Source organism: Ambystoma mexicanum, chromosome 12 (assembly GCF_040938575.1).
Source record: "Ambystoma mexicanum isolate Mex_15411 chromosome 12, UKY_AmexF1_1, whole genome shotgun sequence".
NCBI classification, from domain to species: Eukaryota; Metazoa; Chordata; class Amphibia; order Caudata; family Ambystomatidae; genus Ambystoma; species Ambystoma mexicanum.
Window position 1 is genome coordinate 1,073,672,450 of NC_090936.1, and position 23,631 is coordinate 1,073,696,080.

A 23,631-nucleotide genomic window follows, 5' to 3' on the forward strand; every position below is an offset into this window, starting at 1 on the left:
CAACCCCCAAACCCAGCCCCTTTCTAAGAATTGGTTTAGGAGTCTAGAACAGAAATATAGCAACTCCCATTTGAAATTGACATTGTTTTCCTATGTCCGTTTTAGCCAGAAAGTTGCTATATGGCAAAAATGTGTAATTTATCAATAAATGCCATAATATATATATTCTGCGTCAGCTAATCATGGGGGGATTTAATAAAATAACAGCCGTGTTTGCACCATGTTGCCAGCGCAATTGGTGATTATTTCTCCATTACATGAAAACAATAGCAGTGGTTATGATCAAACTTTGCCACAAGTTATGTGATCCATTTAGCCACTATTGTCCCAAGTCTCATCTTCTCACTTTCTGGGGAGCTGTGACTACTTTTTGGCTAGGTACCAGAGTTCTGAAATTCCGACTTGTATGTGAATGACCCCCACAGAACCGCCTTGAAATTAGCTTTTAGATGACACCTCAGTGGATTTTCCCGGCCTTAAAATGATAGAGAAAATCACGGAAATGTGGTCCTATGAGCCATTCAATAGCCAAATGCATGATAAAATACATGATACATATTCTCTCTCGTTGATTCCAGAGCTCATTTCACTTTAGCCCTCAGGAGTACATTTCTTGGAACCTATAGCACAGTCTGTTAGGCAGCATTGTTGACACTGTCTGCAATAAATCCTCTGGCCCTTTGTACTTTGAAAGTTAATGGGCTTCTGGTCGTAAATAATTGGAATGCATCTGGCCACACAGAGGTCTCTCATTTCAGATAAGGAACTCGGCCAGCACTTTGATGTCATGAGGCCATGCTGACATCTGGCATTCTTTCCTGGTACTCTTGAGTCGACAACAGTTTTAATCTCAATATCTTCACATTTTCTTTTCCCCAATTCAGGGCTGATATTCACTTTTATTGCAGTTGTAAATGACTGGTATGCAGGAGCTTCAAAGGAATTCCCTTTCCAGATGCAAAGGCCAAAAGGCCTGCAGTGGGGGGAAGCCATTTGCAAATTCTGCCCTGAGACACACACATTGTCCTGGACTGTAATTAACTTACATGTTGCATTTCCGAACATCAGCCTTTGTACTTTGTAATGTGTATTTTACGGATCATGGTTCACTTTGCTTTTGCATCAGTGGATTTCTTTTTTCTTTGCACAAAGCACTGGTTTTTAAATGTGACCGCTGAAAGTACAGGACTGTATCTTTGAATGTGCAATAATAACTAAGTGCAAAGGAATCATTATTACAAAAACATATTTTTACTCGCTTATAAAAAAGACTCCCATTAGGAATTTCACTTACATTTTTACTCCTTCAAAAATCATTTTACTCCCAACTTTAAAAAATAGGGAGTAAAATACTCCCACTTCCAAATGGTATTTGGAGCACTGGAAGCAGGACTATCTAGAGATACCCAAGATTCAGCAGCCCAAGGTGAGCCTCACTGGCCTTTTCTCAACTACACCCTTTTAAAATAAGTAAACTAATATCATTTGTATATTCATTTAAAACGTAATAAACTGCAGAGGAAAATAATCCATATAGCTTAATATTGCTAATTCCCCCCAGCCTAATGCTAGAACAAGTATTTCCATGCATCTATGTGGGCACCTACTATCATAGTTTGAAAGTTGGATTACAATACCTAATATCTGGGAGAACCTTAGGCATTTTCATGTCTCTAATGAGCGTCTCTTTCTTAGTGCACATAGAGATGGGATGGACTACTTTTATGACAAAATACAATCCAATAAACAATGGTTTTCATCAAGGGCTATACTCACTTTTCTCTTTAAAAGTGAAGACCATTTGAAAGCCAGCCCTTTTGATTGTATTTGATCTCAAGGAGCACAATCGAGATTGATGCACCTTTGACCAAAAGACATCCCTCCTAAGCAATTGTGATCAATTTACATACATTTTGCATATTGACCCTTTCTAAGTACATGATTTCAGTGATTTGCTGAGATAAAATTGGCATTGTACCACAAATGTATGCAATGGGAACACAAACAGCGAGACAGCATTGGAGTATATTGTGTCTCTGTTAAAAACGTGTTTGCAAACAATGAAATGTATGATCTCATCCTGTATTTTCAGGTCTAATTAATTTATATTTTATATGATTTTCAATTTTGAAATAAGAATATTGTTACACAAGTTTATTTCCTGTCTCAGGGTTTGGGGGTGGGATTATTGTGTTTTGGAACCATTATACTGGGGTTACTTTCATCGATTCAAGAAGCTGATGCAAGAAATTGTGTGAATCTTGTTTTGGGTGGGTTATTAAATTGCCCTGAATGGGTGACACCAAGGTAAATATTTGACAATCTCGCCCCAGATGGTTGGCTGTAGGTAGGGATCTTGTGCTGCATTGATAACTCTGTTGATTAGTAGCCATGTTGGTACAGATGTGTAGGGTGTTGCTTCACAGCTTCTTATGAAATCACAGCGCTCTTTCTACAGAAGGCACTTGTTCATGTTTCCCTGCAGGTGAACCAACATCTAGCACTTACCCATGCCAGTCAGAGAAATGTGTAGGACTGGCATGTGAGCAACTTCGCAAGCTTTCCCTGAGAATTAATTATTCTGTGCCAGTGTCCTTCAAACGCGATGCCAAATTTTGCGTGTTGCCGTCAGTATTTGCACTTAACTGCCTGTCCTGAATCAACACACATTCCCCTTGATCTGGTCCCAATGTTTGGACTTAAGAGAATTTGAGGCGTGATTAAGGAAAAGTAACCTTTGAACCTGAAGTGAATTTTTAAGCTATCATTAAAGGTCACACTCCATGTCCCTTTAAGTTTCAGCCATCTCTCGGGTTACCAGCCGGCAACCCAATTGCAAATTGCTATTGATACACATATAGTAAAATCTCCCAGTAAGCTCCCTAATCACCTGATGGCTTGTGTTAATCAGTTTTATTTAAAGTAATTTGAAATCGGTCAAACCATGGTGCACGTTTCTATTAACATTTCTTTGTTCCCAGCTTGAAATTAATTTGAGGCATCCTGATACAAAATTTTATCCCCCAATAATTCATTATGATTACTAGACCGTGAAGTAGACTTTCCATAATCTTAGTCTTATCTCAAATAATGGAAAAAAAACCTCCAAATTTCAAAAACAAAATTTAAACTAAAATCTATGATGCAATCCTGCATCCATACCAGACGATATCTATTCCCACTATTTACATAATGGTGTAAACAGTGGCAGAAAATTGATTAATTGTCTCCATTTATTTATCAAGACTTTCCAATCCAAACACAATGTGGAAGTTGTTTTCAGTATTTTGTAATAGAAGTCACCCTTTTAAACTAGAATGTTACAATCAAATAAATTCTACTTTTATGATTTCTCCCTCACTGTCTTTATTGCCACGCAAAATTCAGGTTTTAATGTGTTTTAGCAGACTCACTGGAAATAGCATGAGAGATGGTCCAGTTCATTATTTTATTGGCTTTTGTAGTTCCATAGACTTCATCAGATGGTGGTTCGAGAGTGAAACGAGGAACCAACAACTCATTGGACATTTTTATTCTTTGTAGTCCTCCCCAGAGATCGTGAGCTGGGGAGGATGTGCAAAGAGGGAGAGTTGACGTTCACACATTTTGAGATCAAAATGGCGTCTGTATATTTTTTTCTTGCATGCTCTTTGGATTACAACTCGCACTCTTCTGTATGTTTGTCCCACCTCACGATCTGAGGCGACTGCGCCTTTTTTGTTACTCGTTTCACTCTGACCACAGCCTGATTAAGACTTGTATGGAACTTCAAACTAATACATTGTACCATCTTGGCAGTATATAGTCTGTTAGTTAAAAGGTATCAAAACCTGGATTTTGCATTTTTTAAATGGTCTAACGTGGCGCCAAACCTTTCTTTGACTATTAAAGTACTTTTTAGAGCAAGCTATTGTTACTTGTCATAATGGAATTATCTATTGGCTTATTGCATTTTTGTGATATTGTAGCATCATAACAAAGCGTGCTCCTTTGGCTGTGTTCTCGTAGTGGACAATTGATGTTGTCTCTTGTGAAATGGCCTCACTTTAAAATTCAGAATTCATAAGGTATCACCCCAGAGAGCCTACTATGCCCTTCATTGATGAATAAAATATGATGTTGTCATCTGGCAGAATCAATAGGCCGGGCTCCTTAGCACTTCACTTGCCTTTTCACATGGTTCAGTAATCATTGGGGAGAGTTTAAAATTGTCATGTATGTATTACGCTGCAGCCCCTTCATTTCTGCATCAATTTATGTGCAGTCTCGCATATAGCGTAAGCTCCGTCTGCCTTATTGTTATGTATTGCCATCCTGGCTTAATTTGGCAGCCTCCCTACCATTTCATTTCACTGGATTTGGTAGAACAATAAAGGGATTCCTGTAAATCCCTGTAGAACACCAGTAAAAAACAATCTGAAGGACATGTCAAAGTAATAACGCAGTGCACAACAGCACATGGCCTGCAACATGAAGTTCTCAGTCAGTCTTGTGTAGGTACTTGGATTCCAGTGGAGGTCAGCCTTCAGAGGGTATTATGAGACTACAGGACTGGGCTTTGCTGACTCGAGTTGGAGTGCAGACTCCAGAGGACTTCGTGGACTTCATTAACAGAAAGAAAGAGACCTGTTTTTTGTATGTCCTGAAGCAAATCATTTATTTGAAAGGATGTTCTGGCAAAGCTCCGTCGCTCTATTGTTTTCGGTCCCCCTGTGTTCGGTTTTAAGCTGTGTTCCACTAAGCGGGTTCTCCTTAGCAGGTTCAGCAGAGCAATTTCTTTGATTCTGGTCTGGAACTTGATGGCAACTTTTTTCCAGTTCAAAGAGTTATTTTTCAAGCGGTGATGAGTGTGCAGCCTGTGACCATAGACCGGACTAATGGTGCAGTAGTGTGTACACACACAGAAACACAGATGATGCCAAAGGTTTTGGCAAGTAAGCTTCTAGGGTGCTTCACTCCTAGTACTCCGTAATCCGCAACCTCTGTTACCTGGATAAAGGGGAAAAAGACAGAAACATCCAGCAGTGCAAGTGGTAGGAGTCTTATTTAAATATTCACATCGTGGGCGCCCATTAGTTCAGGTGCACATTATTTTTTATTTTGTTCGGACTTGCGGCCCTGGCACCTGTAAACATGGTATTGCCAAACCAGTAAGCACTAAATTATTCAGATCCCTCTTTGAGTGTATGCCCAGTGGCAAAATATGGTTATATACTTGGAAGGCTACTTATGAACAGAATTGAGTCATTAATGATAAGCAACTCAGAAGTTGCATATAGATTCATAATTTCATAATAACTATTCCTTCAAGTAGAGTGGGGATTCATTCTGTGACCTTTTTTTAAATTAACATTTGTATTTGATTATGCAAAGAAGGCATGTCGATTTGCTGTTCTATTGATGACGATATGAGGATCCGTTATGTCTAAAGAGCAACTTTTCTTCCGTTACATAGTAAAAAGGGACAAAATGTGGGCAGCAAAACGCTTTAACCGTGGAGGATTTTGACAATCATAGGTAACACATTTCAGAATGGCCAGAGGCAGGTAACCATGTATTTACTATAATTTGCTATACTTTGGGATCAGAATAGGAGGTGGAAGGGATATTTTCTTTCTGATAAAAAGTGGGATTTAAGCAATGCAACTTTTTAAATTAAATTCATGATGGTGTGATCTTGTTTTTTAAATACCTACGCATATACTGCAAATAGGTTTGCAGCAACCTTTCCATGTGGACTTTGTGTGATCCCATTTTAATTGATATTCATGCTCTGACAAGAGGGGAATAATAATTTGTAATAAATGAAGCTCTGGAAATGGAAAGTCAGCTAATAACACAACATGTAAAGTTTAATAAAAAAAATCATATATTTTATTACCTAGATTCAGGCTTCTCTTGGGAGGACCCAAGTTATTTTTATTTATTCCGATGTATGGTCTATCTTTTGGATTTTGTCCACCTTCCTTAACTTTTTTAACACCGTCATCCCACCAAAGGTAACTTAAAAGCGCTTACAGGGCATCTCAGTCCTCACTTTACACATTGTAAATATTCAGCAAACAAAAATGAAAAGCATAATCTACAGTTAAAGAATAGCTCCAATTAGCCTGCCCGCCAAATAGGATTCCCCCTGTTTTAGCAAACATACTTACTCTTATGTCCCGTCCCCTTTCCTCCATACTGCATGGACATCCCTTCCAATGGACGGGAGACAGAACCTTTTTCACCAGAAAAAAACTTCTTCCCCTTTAAATTTAGAGGCGCGCGGGGGTGCGGCCCAGGGAGCATGCGCTGCCCTGACTCCACCATCCGGCGCGACACCTCAGTCCCCTTTTCCGCGTCGACTGGAACGAGTCGAATTCACCAGCGCTCCTGGGTTTGGCTTTGGCCATGTAATTCCACGCGAGGATACTTCTTCTTTCTTTTTTTGTCTTTTTATCATTCAGGTACTCGGTCCTCCGTCGTCACGCACCTCCCTGGCACATGTCTACGTCCACAGGGTCTAGCAGGTGTCCATCCTGCAACGGGCTCTTTCCAACTTCAGACCCCCATGCCCGATGCCTATGTTGCCTTGGCGCAGACCATGGTTGGCAAGCTTGTACAGCGTGTGGCTCACTGTCATTGACATCGCTGAAGAACAGACTAGCCAGGTGGAGGGAGCTCTTCCGAGTTGCCTCCAGAGGACCTCAAGAACTTTGTGAAACACCGAGCCAGGCCCAAGGTAGGGCTGCTATTTTCCTTTGCACCCCGCAAAGGAGACTCCTGCGCGGGAGAGACCGTTCAGGTCCTTGTACCAGCACGTGCACCGAGGCTGCTGCAGCTACCGGCCTTCGGGCCGAGGATCCTCAGATCCTCCCGGTGTTGAGGGACCGGAAGGTTCTTGTCCCGGATTATCATCCATGGGGCTCTGCCCTTGTACCAGCAATATGTCTGAGGGGCTACGCCCTAGTACCGGCAATACGTCTGAGGGTGTGCCTAAACGCAGCTCCACTGACCCCCGGTTCGAGGGCGTCGCACCTACCGGGTCTAGGCCCGAGGAGCAGGGTAGGCCTAGTGATCTTGGAGGAGGCTGGGCCCAGCGAGCCGAGCAACTGTCGCAGGCACGTGGCAGGCAGCTCGACAAGATGGCTACCGCGCCAGACAGATGCACCCGTCCAACGCCATTCCAGGAGTTCGGCAAAGAACGAGTGTCAAGGTGGGACTGGCCTCAACCAGGTACGTGGCCGACAGCCTATCCTTATACGCAGGGCAGCTTCCCACTGCGTCCATGCGGGCAGAGTATGCATCGGCTCTAGCAGCTCCTGACTACCCCGTCAGTACCCCCACCACCTCTCCAGCCAGTGAAGAAGGGTTCTTCGAGAGGTTCCTCAGGCTCATGAAGTCATCTTGGATGGGGGTTATCCTCCAGGATGCCATCAGGGAGGTCCTCCCTACGATGCTAGCAGCACCACAAGCTCCTCCGCCGGTGCCCCTGGCGCAGCTGCCTCTAGCCCCCCCAGGCGATTCCTTGGGCAGCTCCGTACCAGCCTCCGCCCCCTCCTCAGCCTCCAACCGCGGTCAGTGTACCCCAGCCTCCAGCTCTAGCTACTCCTCCACCCCCACAGGATCCTCAGGATACGGTCGAGGAGGAGGATCCGGACACGCCATCCTCAGCCAGGGCTTTCCACAAATGTCTTGCAGGGCTAGCGGAGTACCTGGGCCTACCTCAACCTGAGGTTGAACAGCCGGCAAAGGGGGTTCTGGCGAAAGTCCTCACGCGATGCCCCTCTGCCAAAACAGGGATTCCACTGCAAACCGATGTAGTTTCTCTGACCAAGAAGTGTTGGCTCAAGCCCCACTCTGTCCAGCCGGTCAATCAACGCCTGGACGCCAAGTACAGGCAGATGGAGGGGGATACATTCTTGCTTTCGGCCCACCCTCAGCCACACTCCTCGGTGATCACTGCAGCATCACTATACTCCAAGCCGCAGTCGTCCTCAGCCTCCTCCTCTGCGATGCTGCTAGGCAAGAAGGAGAAGGTCTTGGAGGCTTACAGGATGAAGCTGTATTCCAACGCGTCCTTGCATCTTCATCAGGCCAGTGCCGATGCCATGCTGGCTGCCGCTAACCAAAGGTTATGGTGGGAAATTGCGGACTTCCTCCCGGAACTCCCTACGCAGAGCCAATCGTGTTGTAAAGCAGGACTGGCTGAGGCCAAGCTGGTGGTGCAGGACCTCATGGAATCCACCATGGGCCATATTGACACCTCTGGTGCCATCTGTATCGCCACGGACATGAGACGGACAGCCTGGTTCCGGGCAACGAAATTCAACATGGACGTCCACGAATGCATATTAGATCTGCCGTTCAAGGGGGGGGCACCTCTTCCACTCATCCATGGACGAGAAGAAAAACGGCTCACAAACGGCCAAGGCTTTATTCATCTTGACAAAGACCACGCCCAAGTCATACACGCAGTCACAGCAGTGCTCCGACACAGGGCGTACATACAGAGGGTTCCGCGGCTTCCAGGAACAGAGATCCAGGCAGCCTGACCACTCGCCGTCTCAACCGGCATAAGCAACAAAAAGGGGTGGGGGGGGAGTAAGGCCTTTTTCCAGTCCTCCGCCTCCGCGACAGCCTCCGAGGGAAAGAAGGCATGACTGGTCCCTTCGGGTCCACGTGTCTCCAGTGGGGGACAGGCTTGCTCTCCATGCACATTTCTGGCACCAGAATTTCGCGGACCCCTGGATCCTCTCTGTATTATTCATGCGGTACCGCTTACCCATCCAGCCTCTCCTCCCTCAAGTTGGGACAGCATATCTTCTGGCAGAGATCCAGTCGCTCGTAGAGAGCCAGGCAGTGGAGGAGGTCCCAGCCTCCCAGCGAGGTTTGGGCTTCTACTCCAGGATTTTCGCCATTCAGAAGAAGAACCAGGCGGGCCTGAGAGTTGTTTTGGACCTTTCCACCCTCAACCTCTCCTTACCCCTGCAGAAATTCAAGATGGTTACACCAGCTTTTATAGCGGAGACATTGCGCAAGGGAGACTGGATGTGCTCCCTGGATCTGAAGGGCGCGTACCTACACGTCCCAATTTGGCAGCCCCATTGTTCTTTCTTTTGGTTCAGGATCATGGACTACCATTTTCAATACAAGGTCCTTCCTTTTGACCTCAACTCGGCCCCCAGAGTCTTTACCAGGCTCATGAATACAGTGGCTGCCCTCCTCAGAGCGCAGGGCCTCCACATCCGCCCATACCTCGCTGACTGGCTCGTCAGGGCTACATCTCCGGAAGCGGTTCACCACTCTTGCCATGCCCTTATGAACATGCTGCACAATCTAGGCTTCTCGCTCAATCTCAATCCACGCAGACTATCATTCTTGGGCCTCATCTGGGTCACGTGCTCCGAGAAGGTATTTCCGTCGGAGGACAAGATCTTCGCCGTCAAGAGGGCCACTGTCCACTTCCTCAACAGAGAGGATGATCTTGGCTTGGTGGTACCAGCATCTCTTGGTTCTCTCGGTGGCAGTCCTATTAGCCGTCCCACACACGAGAATGAGGAGGATTCGGCTGTACTTCGCGGCCGCATGGAGCCAGGAGCGGGGCTTTCAATCCGAGAGGATCAATGTTCCTCCATCTCTCCACCCGGACCTAACATGGTGGTCCAGGGACTGCAACCTACAGACAGGCAGCCCTTTCGGCCGCCCACCCCGCAAGCCACCATCACCACAGACTCCTCGCTCGGGGGCTGGGGAGCCACCATTGACGATCTCTCGGTCCAAGGCACCTGGACTTGACAGGAGCAGGAATACCACATCAGTTGGTTAGAGCTGAATGCCATCTGGCTAGCACTCGAAGCATTCCTACCACTTCTCAGGGGCAAGGTTGTCCTCATTCAGACAGAAAACTCGACCAGCATGTACTACGTCAACAAGCAGGGAGGCACCAGATCCACTCCTCTGTGCAGACTGGTAATCAACATGTGGGAGTAGGCCCTGGAAACAACATCTACCTCATGGCAGTCCACCTCCTGGGCGAAGCCAACCTGGAGGCGGACATGCTCAGCAGGTTGGGAGCGGACAATCACAAGTGGCAGCGAAACGACTTAGTCATTCAGGAGATATTCAACAGGTGGATCTATTTGCCATTTGGCACAACAAGAAGTGCCCACAGTTCACCTCCTGACAGGGACAGTGCCCCGGTCCATGGACGACGCATTTCGGCTTTAGTGGAACGGTATGAAGGCTTATGCCTTCCTGCCCACTCCGCTGATTCACAGAGTGATTTGCAAGATCAAGGAGTCTCTCCAACTCAACATCATTCTAATAGCCCCATGGTGGCCAGCCAGGCCATGGTTTTCGGAGCTGCTCAGCCTCTCAGAGGTGCCCCCGATTCACCTCCCGATGTGCCCAGCACATCTTCTGGCGCATCAGGGGGGCAGGGTCATCCACCCGCCCCACAGACACTAGCCCTCACAGCGTGGTACCTGAGTAGGTAACGCTGCTGCACCTCGGCCTCTTGCAGGCTAATCTGGAAATCATACAGGGCGCATGGAACAAGGCTACCAGGGCTCAGTATAAAAGTAAATGGACCAGAATCTGCCACTGGGCAGACTCCAAGAAAATTGACCCCCTGGCATTTTCTTTGGACGACGTGCTCTCCTTCTTGGCGCACCTCGCTCTCTCTGGTGTGCAGGTGGACACCTGCCGTACATACATCACAGCCATCGGGGCTTACAGGAACTTGGAGAAGGGTATCTTCTCCTCCTCCAATCTTATCGTCAAGAAATATTTGACGGGGCTCGCAAGGCCCTACCCACCCGTCAAGAGGCTGCACCCTGTGTGAGACCTCAACATAGTCTTGGGCGCTTTGGCGCACAAGCCGTTTGAGCCAATGGCGTCTGCGGACATCAGGCTGGTCACCATCAAGACGGCCTTGCTAGTCGGCCTCACCTCGGCTCGTAGAGTCAGCGAAAGACAGGAGTTGGTCACCTCTGAACCATATACTTACTTTCACAGGGACAAAGTAGTCCTGTGGACACACCTGGCATTCCTGCCCAAGGTGCCATCTGTTTTCCACTTGAACGAGGAAATGGTCCTTCCTACGTTCTTTCCCGATCCCAAGGACGAAGCACAGAGGGTACTGCACTGCCTGGATGTCAGGTGTGCCCTGAAATTTTACTTGGACAGGACCAAAGGCTTCTGCAAATCGGACACCATGTTTGTCACTTTCGGATGCTGGAGACCAGGCCATCAGGCCTCCATATCACGCTGGATGGTCTCTTCCATCAAGGAAGCATACGAGGGCCAGCATAAGCCGCTTCCGGCCAACATGCACGCCCACGCAATCAGGGCCAAGGCAACAGCCATCGCATTCCAGCGCCATGTCCCTTGGCAAGTCATAAGCGGAACCGCCATTTGGGCCACTTCCTTGGCTTGCTGCAAGCATTACTGTTTGGATGCCGGCTCTAGATCTGATGCGGCTTTCGGACAGGCGGTTCTCAGGAACCTATTTGCTTAAGGAGGGTATCCTCTCCACCCTGGGGCTACAGTCAGTTGTAATTGCCCATGCAGTATGGAGGAAAGGGGACAGGACGCAAGAGTAATTAGAAGTTAGACCTTAGTTCCCTTTCCCCCATACGTCCCACCAACCTCCCCCAAATAATGGTGTCATTAGGCAATGCTAAATCTATTGTCGATGTGGACTGAGGTGTGGCGCCGGAAGGCGGAGTCAGGTCAGTGCATGCTCCGTTGGCCACACCTCTGCGCGCCTCTAAATTTAAAGGGGAAGAAGGTTTTTTTCTGGTGGAAAAAGGTTCAGTCTCTTGTCCTTTGGAAAGGACGCCTATGCAGCATGGAGGAAAGGGGACGTTAGTCACTACGGTGAGTAACCTGTAATTTTTAAGCTGCTCCATTAATGAATGCAGCACATCAATATCTCTTTTGAATTTAGCAATTTACCTGAATTCAGCCAAACATACACCAGCAACTTGCAACTCTGAGGCTGCCCAATGTGCTCACTTAATTGTACTGCAGCTACATACGGCTCGGGGATGATCCTAGGGGGATAGCCTATAAGTTAAGCACTCATTTCTGACATGTGACAAGCCTGTACTTCGCAAGTTTGCACTCTGACGGAGCTTACTCAGCCCTTTTTACTTCCAAAGTTGATACATTGAGTTCCAGTAAATTGGGTAATAGTTTATAGTGCTTAGGATCTGGATAAATGTGGCTTGATGCGCTGTATATTTTTAAAAAAATATTATATATAATATGGAAGGAGACCCTGTACAACGTTCCACATAATGCTCATTATCCAATGCTCCCATCTTTTTCTCATTCGGAAAGCTGCAACAGTTGGTCCTGATAGTTATTGTTCAGAGGAAGCTGATGCACGTGCCCTGATTTTTCTAAAAGTCGCTGCTTATGGAGCAGTATTTTTAGAGGGCTAGAACAAGGTTATGCAGCTGCAGTCACCGTAGTGCAGTTACTGTTTCAGCACACATTGTATTGCACAGTGGAAACATTCGTTCTCCTATAACCTTTGAACCCGTGGACGAATGGTCACCAAATCTGCCAAGCAACTGATACTGGACGATGCGATAAATCATGTCAGATTTGGGAATAATCCATGCAGTGGTTCAAAGTTTATAAGACGTTCAAATCATTCTTTTTGTTAGAATGTACATTTGCATAGGGAAAATTCATTTTATGGCACACGTGTTTGCTTTACTTCAAAAATGTTGTGAAAATCCCATCAGCCAATCACAAGAGATTAATGCGTAAACACAAACAAGGAATTCATCACTGGAGCTGTAATGTGAATTTGAAATAAAACATACACACGCAGGTTCGATTGTAGAACATCCAAACGCGTGTAGTGTATGTCTTCGTATGGTGTACTGTGAAATGCAAACATACAAATATACACATCGACAGCTGCATCTCGGTGTACGCAGCTCATGGTCACTTGCATGACAGATAACTCGCTCTCTTCGGTGGTGGCTACTAAGAACTGTGCCCACATTGTCTGATTTAGAGCAAAATATTTAAGTGACCATTATCCAAGTACTTAGTGACACAGCCATTATAGGCATGGATGTGTTTGTCCAATCTGTAATGTGACATGCGATCATATGAATATACAGATACAAGAATATACAACAGCACAAAAAAAGGTTGCACCTTAGTATTTTGTACTGTGTGTACATTCATAATTTGTTTCTTGGCACATGAAGCTACAAAATTACGTCTTCGAGTGAGATATAGAGACAGATGGACACGCAAACAGTTCAACACCCATAGACAATGTAGTTTAACTTCTAGATGTGCATGTTGCATACATGTACACCATCTGCAATATATTGCAGTGAGCTGTGTTACCTAATTTGTTAGACGTAATACTGGGGATCAACACTACTGTGTATGTGCACAGCTCTTTTTCACTTGCAGGTCAGATTTCTCGTTGTGTTAGGTGTTTTTTGCAAAGAACTGGCCTCCCGCTTTCTCATTCCGAGCAATGCGTTTGTGAGTAAATATTAACCCATTAACTAGGTAGTAGATAGATATATGGACATGGGAATGAAAACTCATCAAACCAGCATTGGCAAAGCCAATAAATAGTTCATGGACAAAGCTCGTTCCTTTTACATCTACTTTCGTAAAGTCTAATTGTTCAATTCAAAATACGACGACTAAGGCCCATGACTCAAGACAAACCAGTATTGGCAAAACGTGCTTTGTTTGTATTTAATCTAAAATATGGTTGTAGCTTCATATCTCGTTTTGTAAATGTGGGGTAATGTGATATGCAAGAACATGGAACTGAAAACTCATCGAGCAGGAATGGGCAAAGTTTGGGCTTTATAGTTAGTCATTGACAAATAAATGGTCATAGCTATGTACCTACTTTCCTAAACTTTAATATACAAACATATGACTGAAAACTCATCCGTTATTGACAAAGCAAACAATGACGGTGTTTGTCGTTCTGTAACAATTTGTCATAGCATTGCATCTTGTTTCATAAAGTGCAATATGATATACGAGCATCTAACTGTCAGCACATTTAGCATGCATTGGGAAAGCCAATGTTGTTGACATTAGATGGATACTTCGACCAAGCTCCAGATACCCTCATCAGCCCATGCTACCATAGACTCTACCATGCACACATACCGTCAGCCCATGCCACCACATGCAGTGCTCTTCATCCTCCATTCTGTACTGTTTCTAGAGCTTTCTGGAAAAATCGAATTTAGGAGTGCTTTGCAATTTAATTATTTTGTTAATCTGGGCATTTCTAGTGTGTTCATTGATTCTGTCTGCTTGGCCACCTGCTGAGATCCTATTGTTGCTTAGTGCCTCTGACCCTCTCCCTTGCTAGCATCTGACGCACATCCCACTTTTTGTCTCTGCCCCCATGGTGCTCTCTTTCTCTCATATCTATTCAAACTGCTTCTTCATTGCTTATTCTCCCTCTCTCATGAAGTCTGGAAGGAAGAAACTTAAAAAAGGCACTTCTGAGTTCCAACCCTGGTCTGCCCATCGCATACACCTACATCATTGCTTCCTCCAGACAGACTATCACTGATGTTCTCTTTACTGTTAATTCTTCTGGCTTATGTACTCCCCATATGTGTCTCTCCTCCCCACTTTCTCCTCCTCACCCATTACTGGTGGCACCAGATGGGAAGTGCTCTTGCCTCACTTTTGCATCTTCCATATGCAATGTTAAGGTCTATCACAATGGCACTATCATGGCCCAAGGCTATCGGCCCAACCTCCTCCTTCTTGACAACTTCCTGCCACACTTCGATCCCCCTTTCCCCTTCCCCCAATGGTGGCACCCCACCCCTGTGTCCCCTTCTCAAATATTTTAAAGGGAGCAACCAGCTTCACTTAGCGACCCTACATTCTCACTCTATAAAACACTCCTCTGACATCTGTCACCTCCTTAACAACCTTAATGTGCTTGCTCTCACTGAGATGTAGTTCCAGACCAGCTTCCTCACTGCTTTTAACACACTTCTCCCTGAGGGCTACAAGATCCTGCCCAATCCCAGATCCTCCCGGTCTGGTGGTGGAGTAGCTCTGATCTTCCCTGAGTGGGTTCCTGCTTCCATTATCCCCACTCAAACCTGCTCATCCTTTGAAAGCCTAGTCTGCAGACTTTCTATCTCACCTACTTTCTTTCTTACTCTCGCTACTATCTACTGCCCCCCCAGACCGACCACATTTTTGCTCTCAGAATGGGCTGACTGTACTCCTCTTCTCGCCTCCTCCCCCAAACCAATCTTCCTTGGGAACTTTTAACATCCATCTCGACCCTCCAGATATGGCAACTGTTCTCTTTCGCAAACTCTGCAACTCTTTCCCTCACTATCTTTACCTCTTGGCCAACCCACTCTGTCGGACGGTTCATAGTGATAATATCGAATTCAAAAATCTCGAAAACCAAAATCTCGAATACAAAAGGCCGAAAAATAAAATATCGAATTTTTTTTTCAATGTGTTTTTTTTTTAAATGGGGGGGTTCCCCCCAACCCCCCTTTTTTTCATTTTTTTTTTATTTTACCCCTTTTTTTTACTTACCTGACCCCAAAAACATATATAAATAAATAAATAAAAAATTCGATATTTTTTTTTTCGATATTTTTTTTTCCGGTCTTTTTGTATTCGATATTTTGTTTTCGAGATTTTGACTGACTACCCTGTCGGACACACCTTGGATGCTCTCATCGCAACAGACATCCCTCTCTCCAACCCTCATACTACCCCTCTTACTACTACGCTACTCTTCTGGTCTGTCCACTCTCTCCTTTCTTCCCACCTTGACCTCCCCTGTCCCCTGATGATGCCTCCCCTCGCACTGCGAGTCTCATTCTCCATCATTCGACCGATGAAGCGTGTGCCAGTCTCTGCATTTGCCTCTTCCTTCATCCCTCCTCTGCCCCCGTCTTTCGACTCTCCTTCTGACTCGTTCTAGCTAAAGTCCATCTCTCTATCTCTAACACCCTGGGCATCCTTGCCCCCGTCATAAGGATCCGTATGAAGCCTGCCTCCAAACGCAACTCTTGAAACACAAGTGTGAAGCTGCCGAGCGGAAGTGGCAGGCATCTAGCTCATCCTCTAACAAACTGGCCTTCTGCCTACTCCAACGGCAATATCATGTCCAAACCTGCCTCACTGGAACCACCAGTAAAATGGCTGAACTCTTTATAATCTGTAAGGAACTGGCCAATCCTACCGCAGTCTCCTCTCCTCCCACCCAGGCCCTCTGCTCTGCACTGGCCGCTCACTTCTCCAAATTTCTGTCCTCTGTCATCTGACCCTTCTCTTGCCTCCCTTGGCCCCCCGGAGTTCCCCCATACTCTCCTCCTTCTCTCCCATTGCACCAGATGAGATCTCTAGGGTTGTCTGCTCGATGAGTCTCCTCTAAACAGGTGCTCCCCTGCTCCTCCAGAACCATAAAGGACAACATAGCCTCTCTGGCCCCAGCCTTGGCTGGCCTCTGCAACCACTCATGTGCCACTGGCTCCTTCCGACAACCCCTTAAGCACTGTTTTATGCACCCTCTCCTTACAAATCCATCTGCTGACCCTTCTTGCCTGGCTAACTATCGCCCTAGCTCTATAACCCCTTCTTTGGGCAAACGCATGGAGACGCTGGTCACCCCCCCCCGCCCCCCCCCAACTGACCCGCCACACTGATGTGGCTGGCTACCTCCATGACCGCCAGTTCGCTTTCAGGGCATCCAGAGGCACGGAAACTGCTCTCAAGAACACCTGGGAGGACCTACTCTCTAATCTGGACCCGAAAACTCCCTCTTTTCTGATCCTCTTCATCTTTCTTCTGCCTTTGACAGTCAGCCATTCCATTCTCATAAACAGTCTCCGTAATACCCTCAGCATCACGGACAGGGCACTGGTGTGGCTTGCCTCCTTCCTTTCAAACAGACCATCCCAAGTGCAAATGGGTCCTTTTATCTCCTCCACCTCATTATCTACCTGTGGCGTCCACCAGGGTGCTATCCTATCACCATGGCTCTTCAACACCTACCTGACCCCTCTGACCCACCTGATCTCCACCTTCTCCCCTCACTTCCAGTGTTATGCAGATGAGACACAGCTGTCTTTCAAGCTGCCATCCTCTACCTCCTCCAGCTCCCTCATACCAGACTGCCTGATTGCTATTAAGGCATGGTGCTCTGCCAATGATCTCTGCCTTAATGCCAGTAAGACTGATATCCTTTTCATTGGGATGCCTGCTCCTTGGTTCCTCCTCACTATCTTGCCTGGCTCCTTGTGTCCCCTCACCTCACCTAATTGTGAGCCAAAAAACCTTGGAAACATCTTTGACGCCTCTCTCCCTTTCTATCCACACACCACGGACCTTGCCAAGAAGTCAGATTTTCAACTGCACCTGCCCAGGGGCATTCTACCTTTCCTCACCTTACCCCAGAAGCTCAACATCTCCAGAGCCCTGGTTCTCTCTAGGCTGGACTACTGCAACAGTCTCTTTCTCAATCTGCTTCTTTCCTCCCTTCGCCCCCCCTGAACTAATCCAGAATAGGAATGCAAGACTTATCCTTGGCCTCAAGCCCAGGGACCTCATCTTTCCAGCCCTAATCTCTCCACTGGCTCCCGGTGCCCTCAAGAGTCAACTTCAAGACCCTTTGCATCATTAACAAGGCTGTCTGGAGCCTGTGACCTCTCTATATCCAGTTTTCCCTCCCTAAATACCTCCTAGCCAGAGTCCTTTGGTCCTCCGGGTCCAACTCCCTGCAGATGAAACGTTTCTCCATGCAGAGAGTGGGAGGTAGATGCCTTTCCTTGGCTGGTTCCTCCCTCTGGAACGGCCTCCCTGCCCCCCTCAGACTTCAGCCGGATTTTCTTAAGTTCACGGAAACCTTTCAACTTTCCTGCCCACCCCCGCCCCCACCCCATGCTAACTCTCCCTCTGTCACTGCAACTGGGGCCTAGTCCCTTCAGAGTCACCCTGGGGCCAGACCACCCCCTACAAGTCCCCCCTCCCAACCCCCCACCATCCCCTGCCAGCACTTGCTTTCAGGCTCCCTTTCCCGGACTAGCCCAACCTTGTACTCCCTGTCCACCACACTCATCCTCCCTCCCCCTCCTCCCTGGCACTTGCCAATTAGGCCCACCTAGCACTTGCCCGCCCCCACCCTGGGGCACCCCACTCCTGCACTTTTCACTCTACCCCCTGCGCTTACCACCTTGTCATGCACTTTCACGGTAGGATTGTGACATGGCCAATGTAACCGTTTTAGGTTCTACTTTTGTGTTCCCTAGTCTCCCCCGCCTCCTTTGTCTTCTGGCGCCTGGAACCACTTGTGTATAGGCTCCATACAAATGTCCAATAAATAAAATAAATTCACACATACCCACCAGTAGCCTACATCACTAAATTTACCCTATGCCGCTTACCACCCTTTCCCTACAATTCTGTAGCCTCTGTCACAATACACACCCATCCACAGCCGCAATACCAGTCGCCACAATCCACATACTTGACCGCAATCCAATCATCCTCAAAATGTACACCCTTTCACATAAACTACACCGGTCGCCACAATTCACATGCCCCATGAAACGCAATGCTCTCCACCACAATAGACGAATATACATACACCTATGCTAACACCTCAACCAAAAAATAATGCAATCAGTGAATAAACACATAAAAAAAGCTAAGGTTACTACCTATAAGAAGTTAAGTCTGCAAACTTGGGAAATAAAACTGTTAAGGCTACTATAAACACGAAGTGTAAATTATATATTCATAAACATAAATACAGTCTCTCACACTAGAAATTCAAACTTGCCTCATACCAGCACATACAACACTCGCTGTGGGGTACACCTGATGTTAACTGCCCTATATATAAGATGGGTTCTGTTGAGTAGTGATGTGGCCTAGGGTAAGGTTTCATTTGTTTTGTGATAGTCTGTACTTGCAGTCTATCATTTATTGATATTTATTTTTATGAATATTCAATTTACATTCAGTGTTGGTAGTAACCTTAATGTGGTATTTCTGACGTTGGTATTTGTAAACTTTGCTTTTTATAGGTAGTAACTTTAACTTAAAGGTAATTGTTCTAAAATAATATGGGGTACCGTCATGCTGGAGAAACTGATTGTATGGATGAGCATCTGTTTTTAGACTGTATTAACATGGAAACAAAATTACCTATTGATGTCAACCAAGACCCTCACTCTTTTAGAAATTATATACTATAGTCTGGTCTTGCTGATGAACTTCAGGACTTAAGTACAATTATGTTTTGGGAGCTGCGTTCAATATGGCACACTGGACTAATAATGGTGTCACTCGCCGTTTCAAAAACTGGACTGTAAGGAATTAATGCATCTATGTGTTTGCACCGACTCCTAACCCATTGTTCATTCGCGCTCCGAAATAGCAGCCACCAAGCTCCTTGCACCAAATCTTATTTCATCAAATCTTCCTTCCCTCATGCTTCCTAAACGGGGGTGTAGGGTGTTTACCCCAAACGCTAAACTCCATAAACCCAAACCCTAATCTGTATTCCTCAGTGGTGGTCTCTACCCATGCTCTCTGACCCGTGATTTATCGCCCCATGCCTCCTAACCCCATTGCCTCACCTCTCTCCCCATGCCCTCCTCACTCCATTACGCTCCACTTCTTGACTCCATGCAGAGCAGTCGACAGGCTGTCCATCTGGTGACTGGGGTTCAGTGAAGATGGATGTGGGTATCCAGCTACGCCGAACATGTGTGAATCCAAAAATAAATTCATATTTCTAGGGGTCAGATTGACCTCAAGACGTCAATATGTAATTAATTATTCGATGGCCCGATTTTCTAATTTGAAAAAAGTTCACAAAAATACTTTCTTCATTGCTTGCTGAAGTTCAGGAATTCTCTGTATGTAGGTACCAGTATTACCTTTATTGTTGTATTAGTTTCACATTATACGGACCTATATACTAAGAAGGTGATCTGTCTGTAGGGCGATATATATATATATACTTTTGTATCAAATTGTTTTATACAATGAATGGAGGGGGCAGGGATACTTTTGAATGTAGTGATGCGAGATTTTTTATTTTTATTTAAATCTTAGCCCCTCTTATTGTGACCACAATTGCTGCAATCAGAAAACCAGTCCTCCTTCGTTCCCTTTTATCTTTTTAACATTAGAAGTGTCCATCAAAGTCTTTTCCAAAAAAGTATATTGTCAAATGCTGCAGAAATCATTCCCATATTCTAGCTAAGGTAGTTTCATGAAGGTAAGGACGAGGCTAGAAAGGTGTGGCAGATGCCTTAACATTGGGATAAACGTTGACTAGACCACACACCTGAACAGCCCAGATGCCATCTTGAGTCCTCTTTAAAGAAAAAGATCAAAGTAAAACAGAATATATATTGGGTATCAGACGAGACTAAGATGTTACTCAAATGATTAGTCACCTCCGTAACAATGTTGCTGTTTCAGCTTATTCTGTTCACAGAAACATACAGATTTGTTTTAGGTCATGGATATGTACGGATTACTAATGGCTGGTAGTTATGTGAACTGCCAAACAACCTGGTCAACCACCAAAACCTTTTGCCCCTCATCAGGGTGCAAAGCAGTTCAAGATCATGAAGATGTATGTTTCTACCTAAAATGTGTTTTTCCTTCTTTTTCTCTAGGAGGTATGATGCTAATCCAATTTGTGCCGATCTGCAGGGGAAAATCTTCCAATGCTACCAGGAGAATCCCAAGAAAACTCTCAATTGCTCTTCACTCGCTAGCCAGTATCTGTATTGTGTCAACAGCGCTAAACAGGTGAGAGCATCAATGCGTCCAGTGAGCACCTAATGAAAACTAAGTGTTAACATACAAGGTTAGCCTTTTAAATTATATGCATTAATTAGAACCTACATATGTTTAAAGGATTTATTATTTCTGTGTCTTAGTTCTTGCCCAACTCATACTCCCTTACATCGTAGGAATATTCCATGGATTTGTTGGTGCACGTTAAGTTTTAAAGGAAATTGGAGAGGTTAAAACATGCTTAAGTGATGGCGAATCAGACAATATGAAAGTGACCCCAGTACATTTACACCTACAAAATCCCTTCCTTATGACAACTGTTTCCAAAGTGGTAAAGGGCTTTTCAGATTTGGGACGCCCCTTCTCTGCATTTTCGATAATATATTCTTGCGGTGGCGCAACTGGCATTGCTGATCAGCGTTAGAGGTTAGTACTGGGCAGCCCTGAATCTAGATGTAAGCCATTTTGCTACTAGTACCTAGCAATGTGGGAAGGAAACCTGCATTTCCTCAAGTAATATAATAGATGTTTGACTTGTATAGTTCATTTACATGCGTTAAAGTAAACCATTCACTTTCCATAATAGACATACTTTCCATAACATCACATTTTAGTTTTTGGTTTCTCTTTACAATTTTTCTTTCTCGCCCTTATCCACTTGAATTCCCTCTGTAAGCGAAGGTGTTAAGGACATGTTTTCTTTTTGCAATTTTCCCTCCTTTGATTTCAGCGTCCCCTCCAACATATCAGTTTTAGTATCCTGGCAGATTGTGTGGTCAGTGAAGCCTTTTTAGCTTCACTCACCTGTTCAACCTCAAGTCTTCGTTTTGAAGGTACTGGTCAGTCCCTGGGGCTATAAGCACACTCAAGGAATAAGGGTGCGTATGTAACCTGTACACAAACACAAAAGTATTCACACACACAGTACAGGTACAACATACTGATAATTGTTTCATCATATAGTCCTCTACAACCTTAGCCCTCCAACCATACTAACTTTGCCCTTGCAATAGTGTAACTCCCTAGATGCCGGCGGTGAACCGCTTATCTAGGGTGAGGGGACAGAGAGAGGCTTGCCCTATTGTAAACAGCAAAACGTTTTAATAAAAAAAAACACTGAAGGACACTTTGCACTGTGCCTGGAAGTGCTGAGGTTATGGCAGGAGACCGAATTGCTTTGATTATCCTGCCCTTGAGAAGTACTAGTCCATTAAAATTAAAAAAAAAACATGTGTGCAGAGTCTATACACATACATTAATATAGGGCATCCCTAAATTGATGCGAGATCCCCAGAAAAACATTAGCCGACCAGTTTCAGTGGTGTATGCTAGTGGGACCACTTTCTTCAGGGCCTATAGCGCTGTAATGGGCACCAGGCGCACTGCTTGTAGGTAGGTAGTTACTCCACCTGTTGAATACTGACATGAGCATTTGAATTATGCCATACACCTCTCCCCACATTTTGGTGGGAAAAAAAACGAGTCCCTCATGGGCTCCAGACCTAGAAAGACCCCACAGCGTGGCTGGTGGAAGGGAAGGTTCCAACCCTGAAGCCCTAAGGGCCCATCTACGCAGCTCAATCAGTGTATCACAATGTGTTGGGAGATGAACTGTTTCCATCTCATCGTTGCCACAAAAACAACCACATCTGTCCCCCTTAGGAATTATTGACCACCGGCCAACAATTTCAAATGTGTTCACTGCATTGAATTTAAACCAGGGATAGTCCCACACAATATGGTCACCCAGAAACTTGCAGATATACGAGGGGACCAACTGTTTTTCCAGTATGTACGGATAGACCCCCATCATCTGTTGACTTAGCAGCCAGAGTGACTATCATTTGCTCACGGTTGAGTGTCACCAATTTCCCCCTCATCGCACGCTTGAATTGGTTTACACCCAGCAGCAGGAGACCCTCGTGTGAACTCCCGAGCCACTGATCAACGAGGCCTGACCTCTTTCCCAGAATTGAACACTTCATATGGTCAGCCTTGGTAGTAAAGGCCTTAAACAGGATCCCCATCAAAGTGTTGCTCTGGGTGTGTACAAGTCTCCAATAGTGCATCAGGCTGCTTAATACAATACGCTCATGGATCATGGTGAGATCAAACTCCAAGACAATCATCTAAGCCGGGACATAGGATGGTAATCTCAGAGAAGAAAGGAACAATTTTTGCATTGAACGATTTGAGCTATATTCCCACCGAGTAGCCTCCTCACCGGCTTGCTAATGAACAAACGGCCCCCAGAATTCACACAAAGTGGACCTTTAGTCCACTCAGATGAGACGTGCCTCTAGGACTTTATTCAAATACAATGCCCAAATAAACATACGGGCTCACAACCTCAATTGGAATACCCTTCAAGTTCCAACCCACTCTGACTGCACGTCTGCGGGAAGTCTCAAAGACCATGATCTTAGTTTTGGCAGTATTTACCCTCAAAGAGTTCAGGACCGAGTAGGAGTTGGGGTTATCCAAGGAGGTTTGGAGGCCGCCTGGCGTGAGGTCCAAAACAATGTGTGTGTACCCCATCCATAGTACCACCATATCGCCAAGTTTCAGAGGGAGACACTTGGGGTCAGCCAGCGCAAGCCCCATGTCACACAGGTATAGGTTGAAGAGGATGGGGGCCAGGAGGCAATCCTGCTTCACGCAGCCATCTGTTTGGATCCAAGCCAAAGTTCACCTATCACCCTCCAACCTTATTTTTACATGCGTCTCAGCGTGCAACAGCAATAATCATCTTAAATAAGCCAGGTGAAATCCCCCAACCATCTAACTTCCCCCACAGCCTGGCAGGGTCAACTGTGTCGAAAG

General features: G+C 45.7%; 1 protein-coding gene across 1 annotated transcript in view; it reads left to right on the top strand.

Annotated features, from left to right (window-relative positions):
* Positions 1–23,631, top strand: part of CHCHD3 (coiled-coil-helix-coiled-coil-helix domain containing 3) — a 1,467,811-nt gene that overhangs the window by 1,343,155 nt on the left and 101,025 nt on the right. Inside the window, exon 7 of the mRNA XM_069629626.1 lies at positions 20,685–20,820. Within this exon, the coding sequence (XP_069485727.1) occupies positions 20,685–20,820 (136 nt within the window). The remainder of the gene's footprint in view (positions 1–20,684; positions 20,821–23,631) is intronic.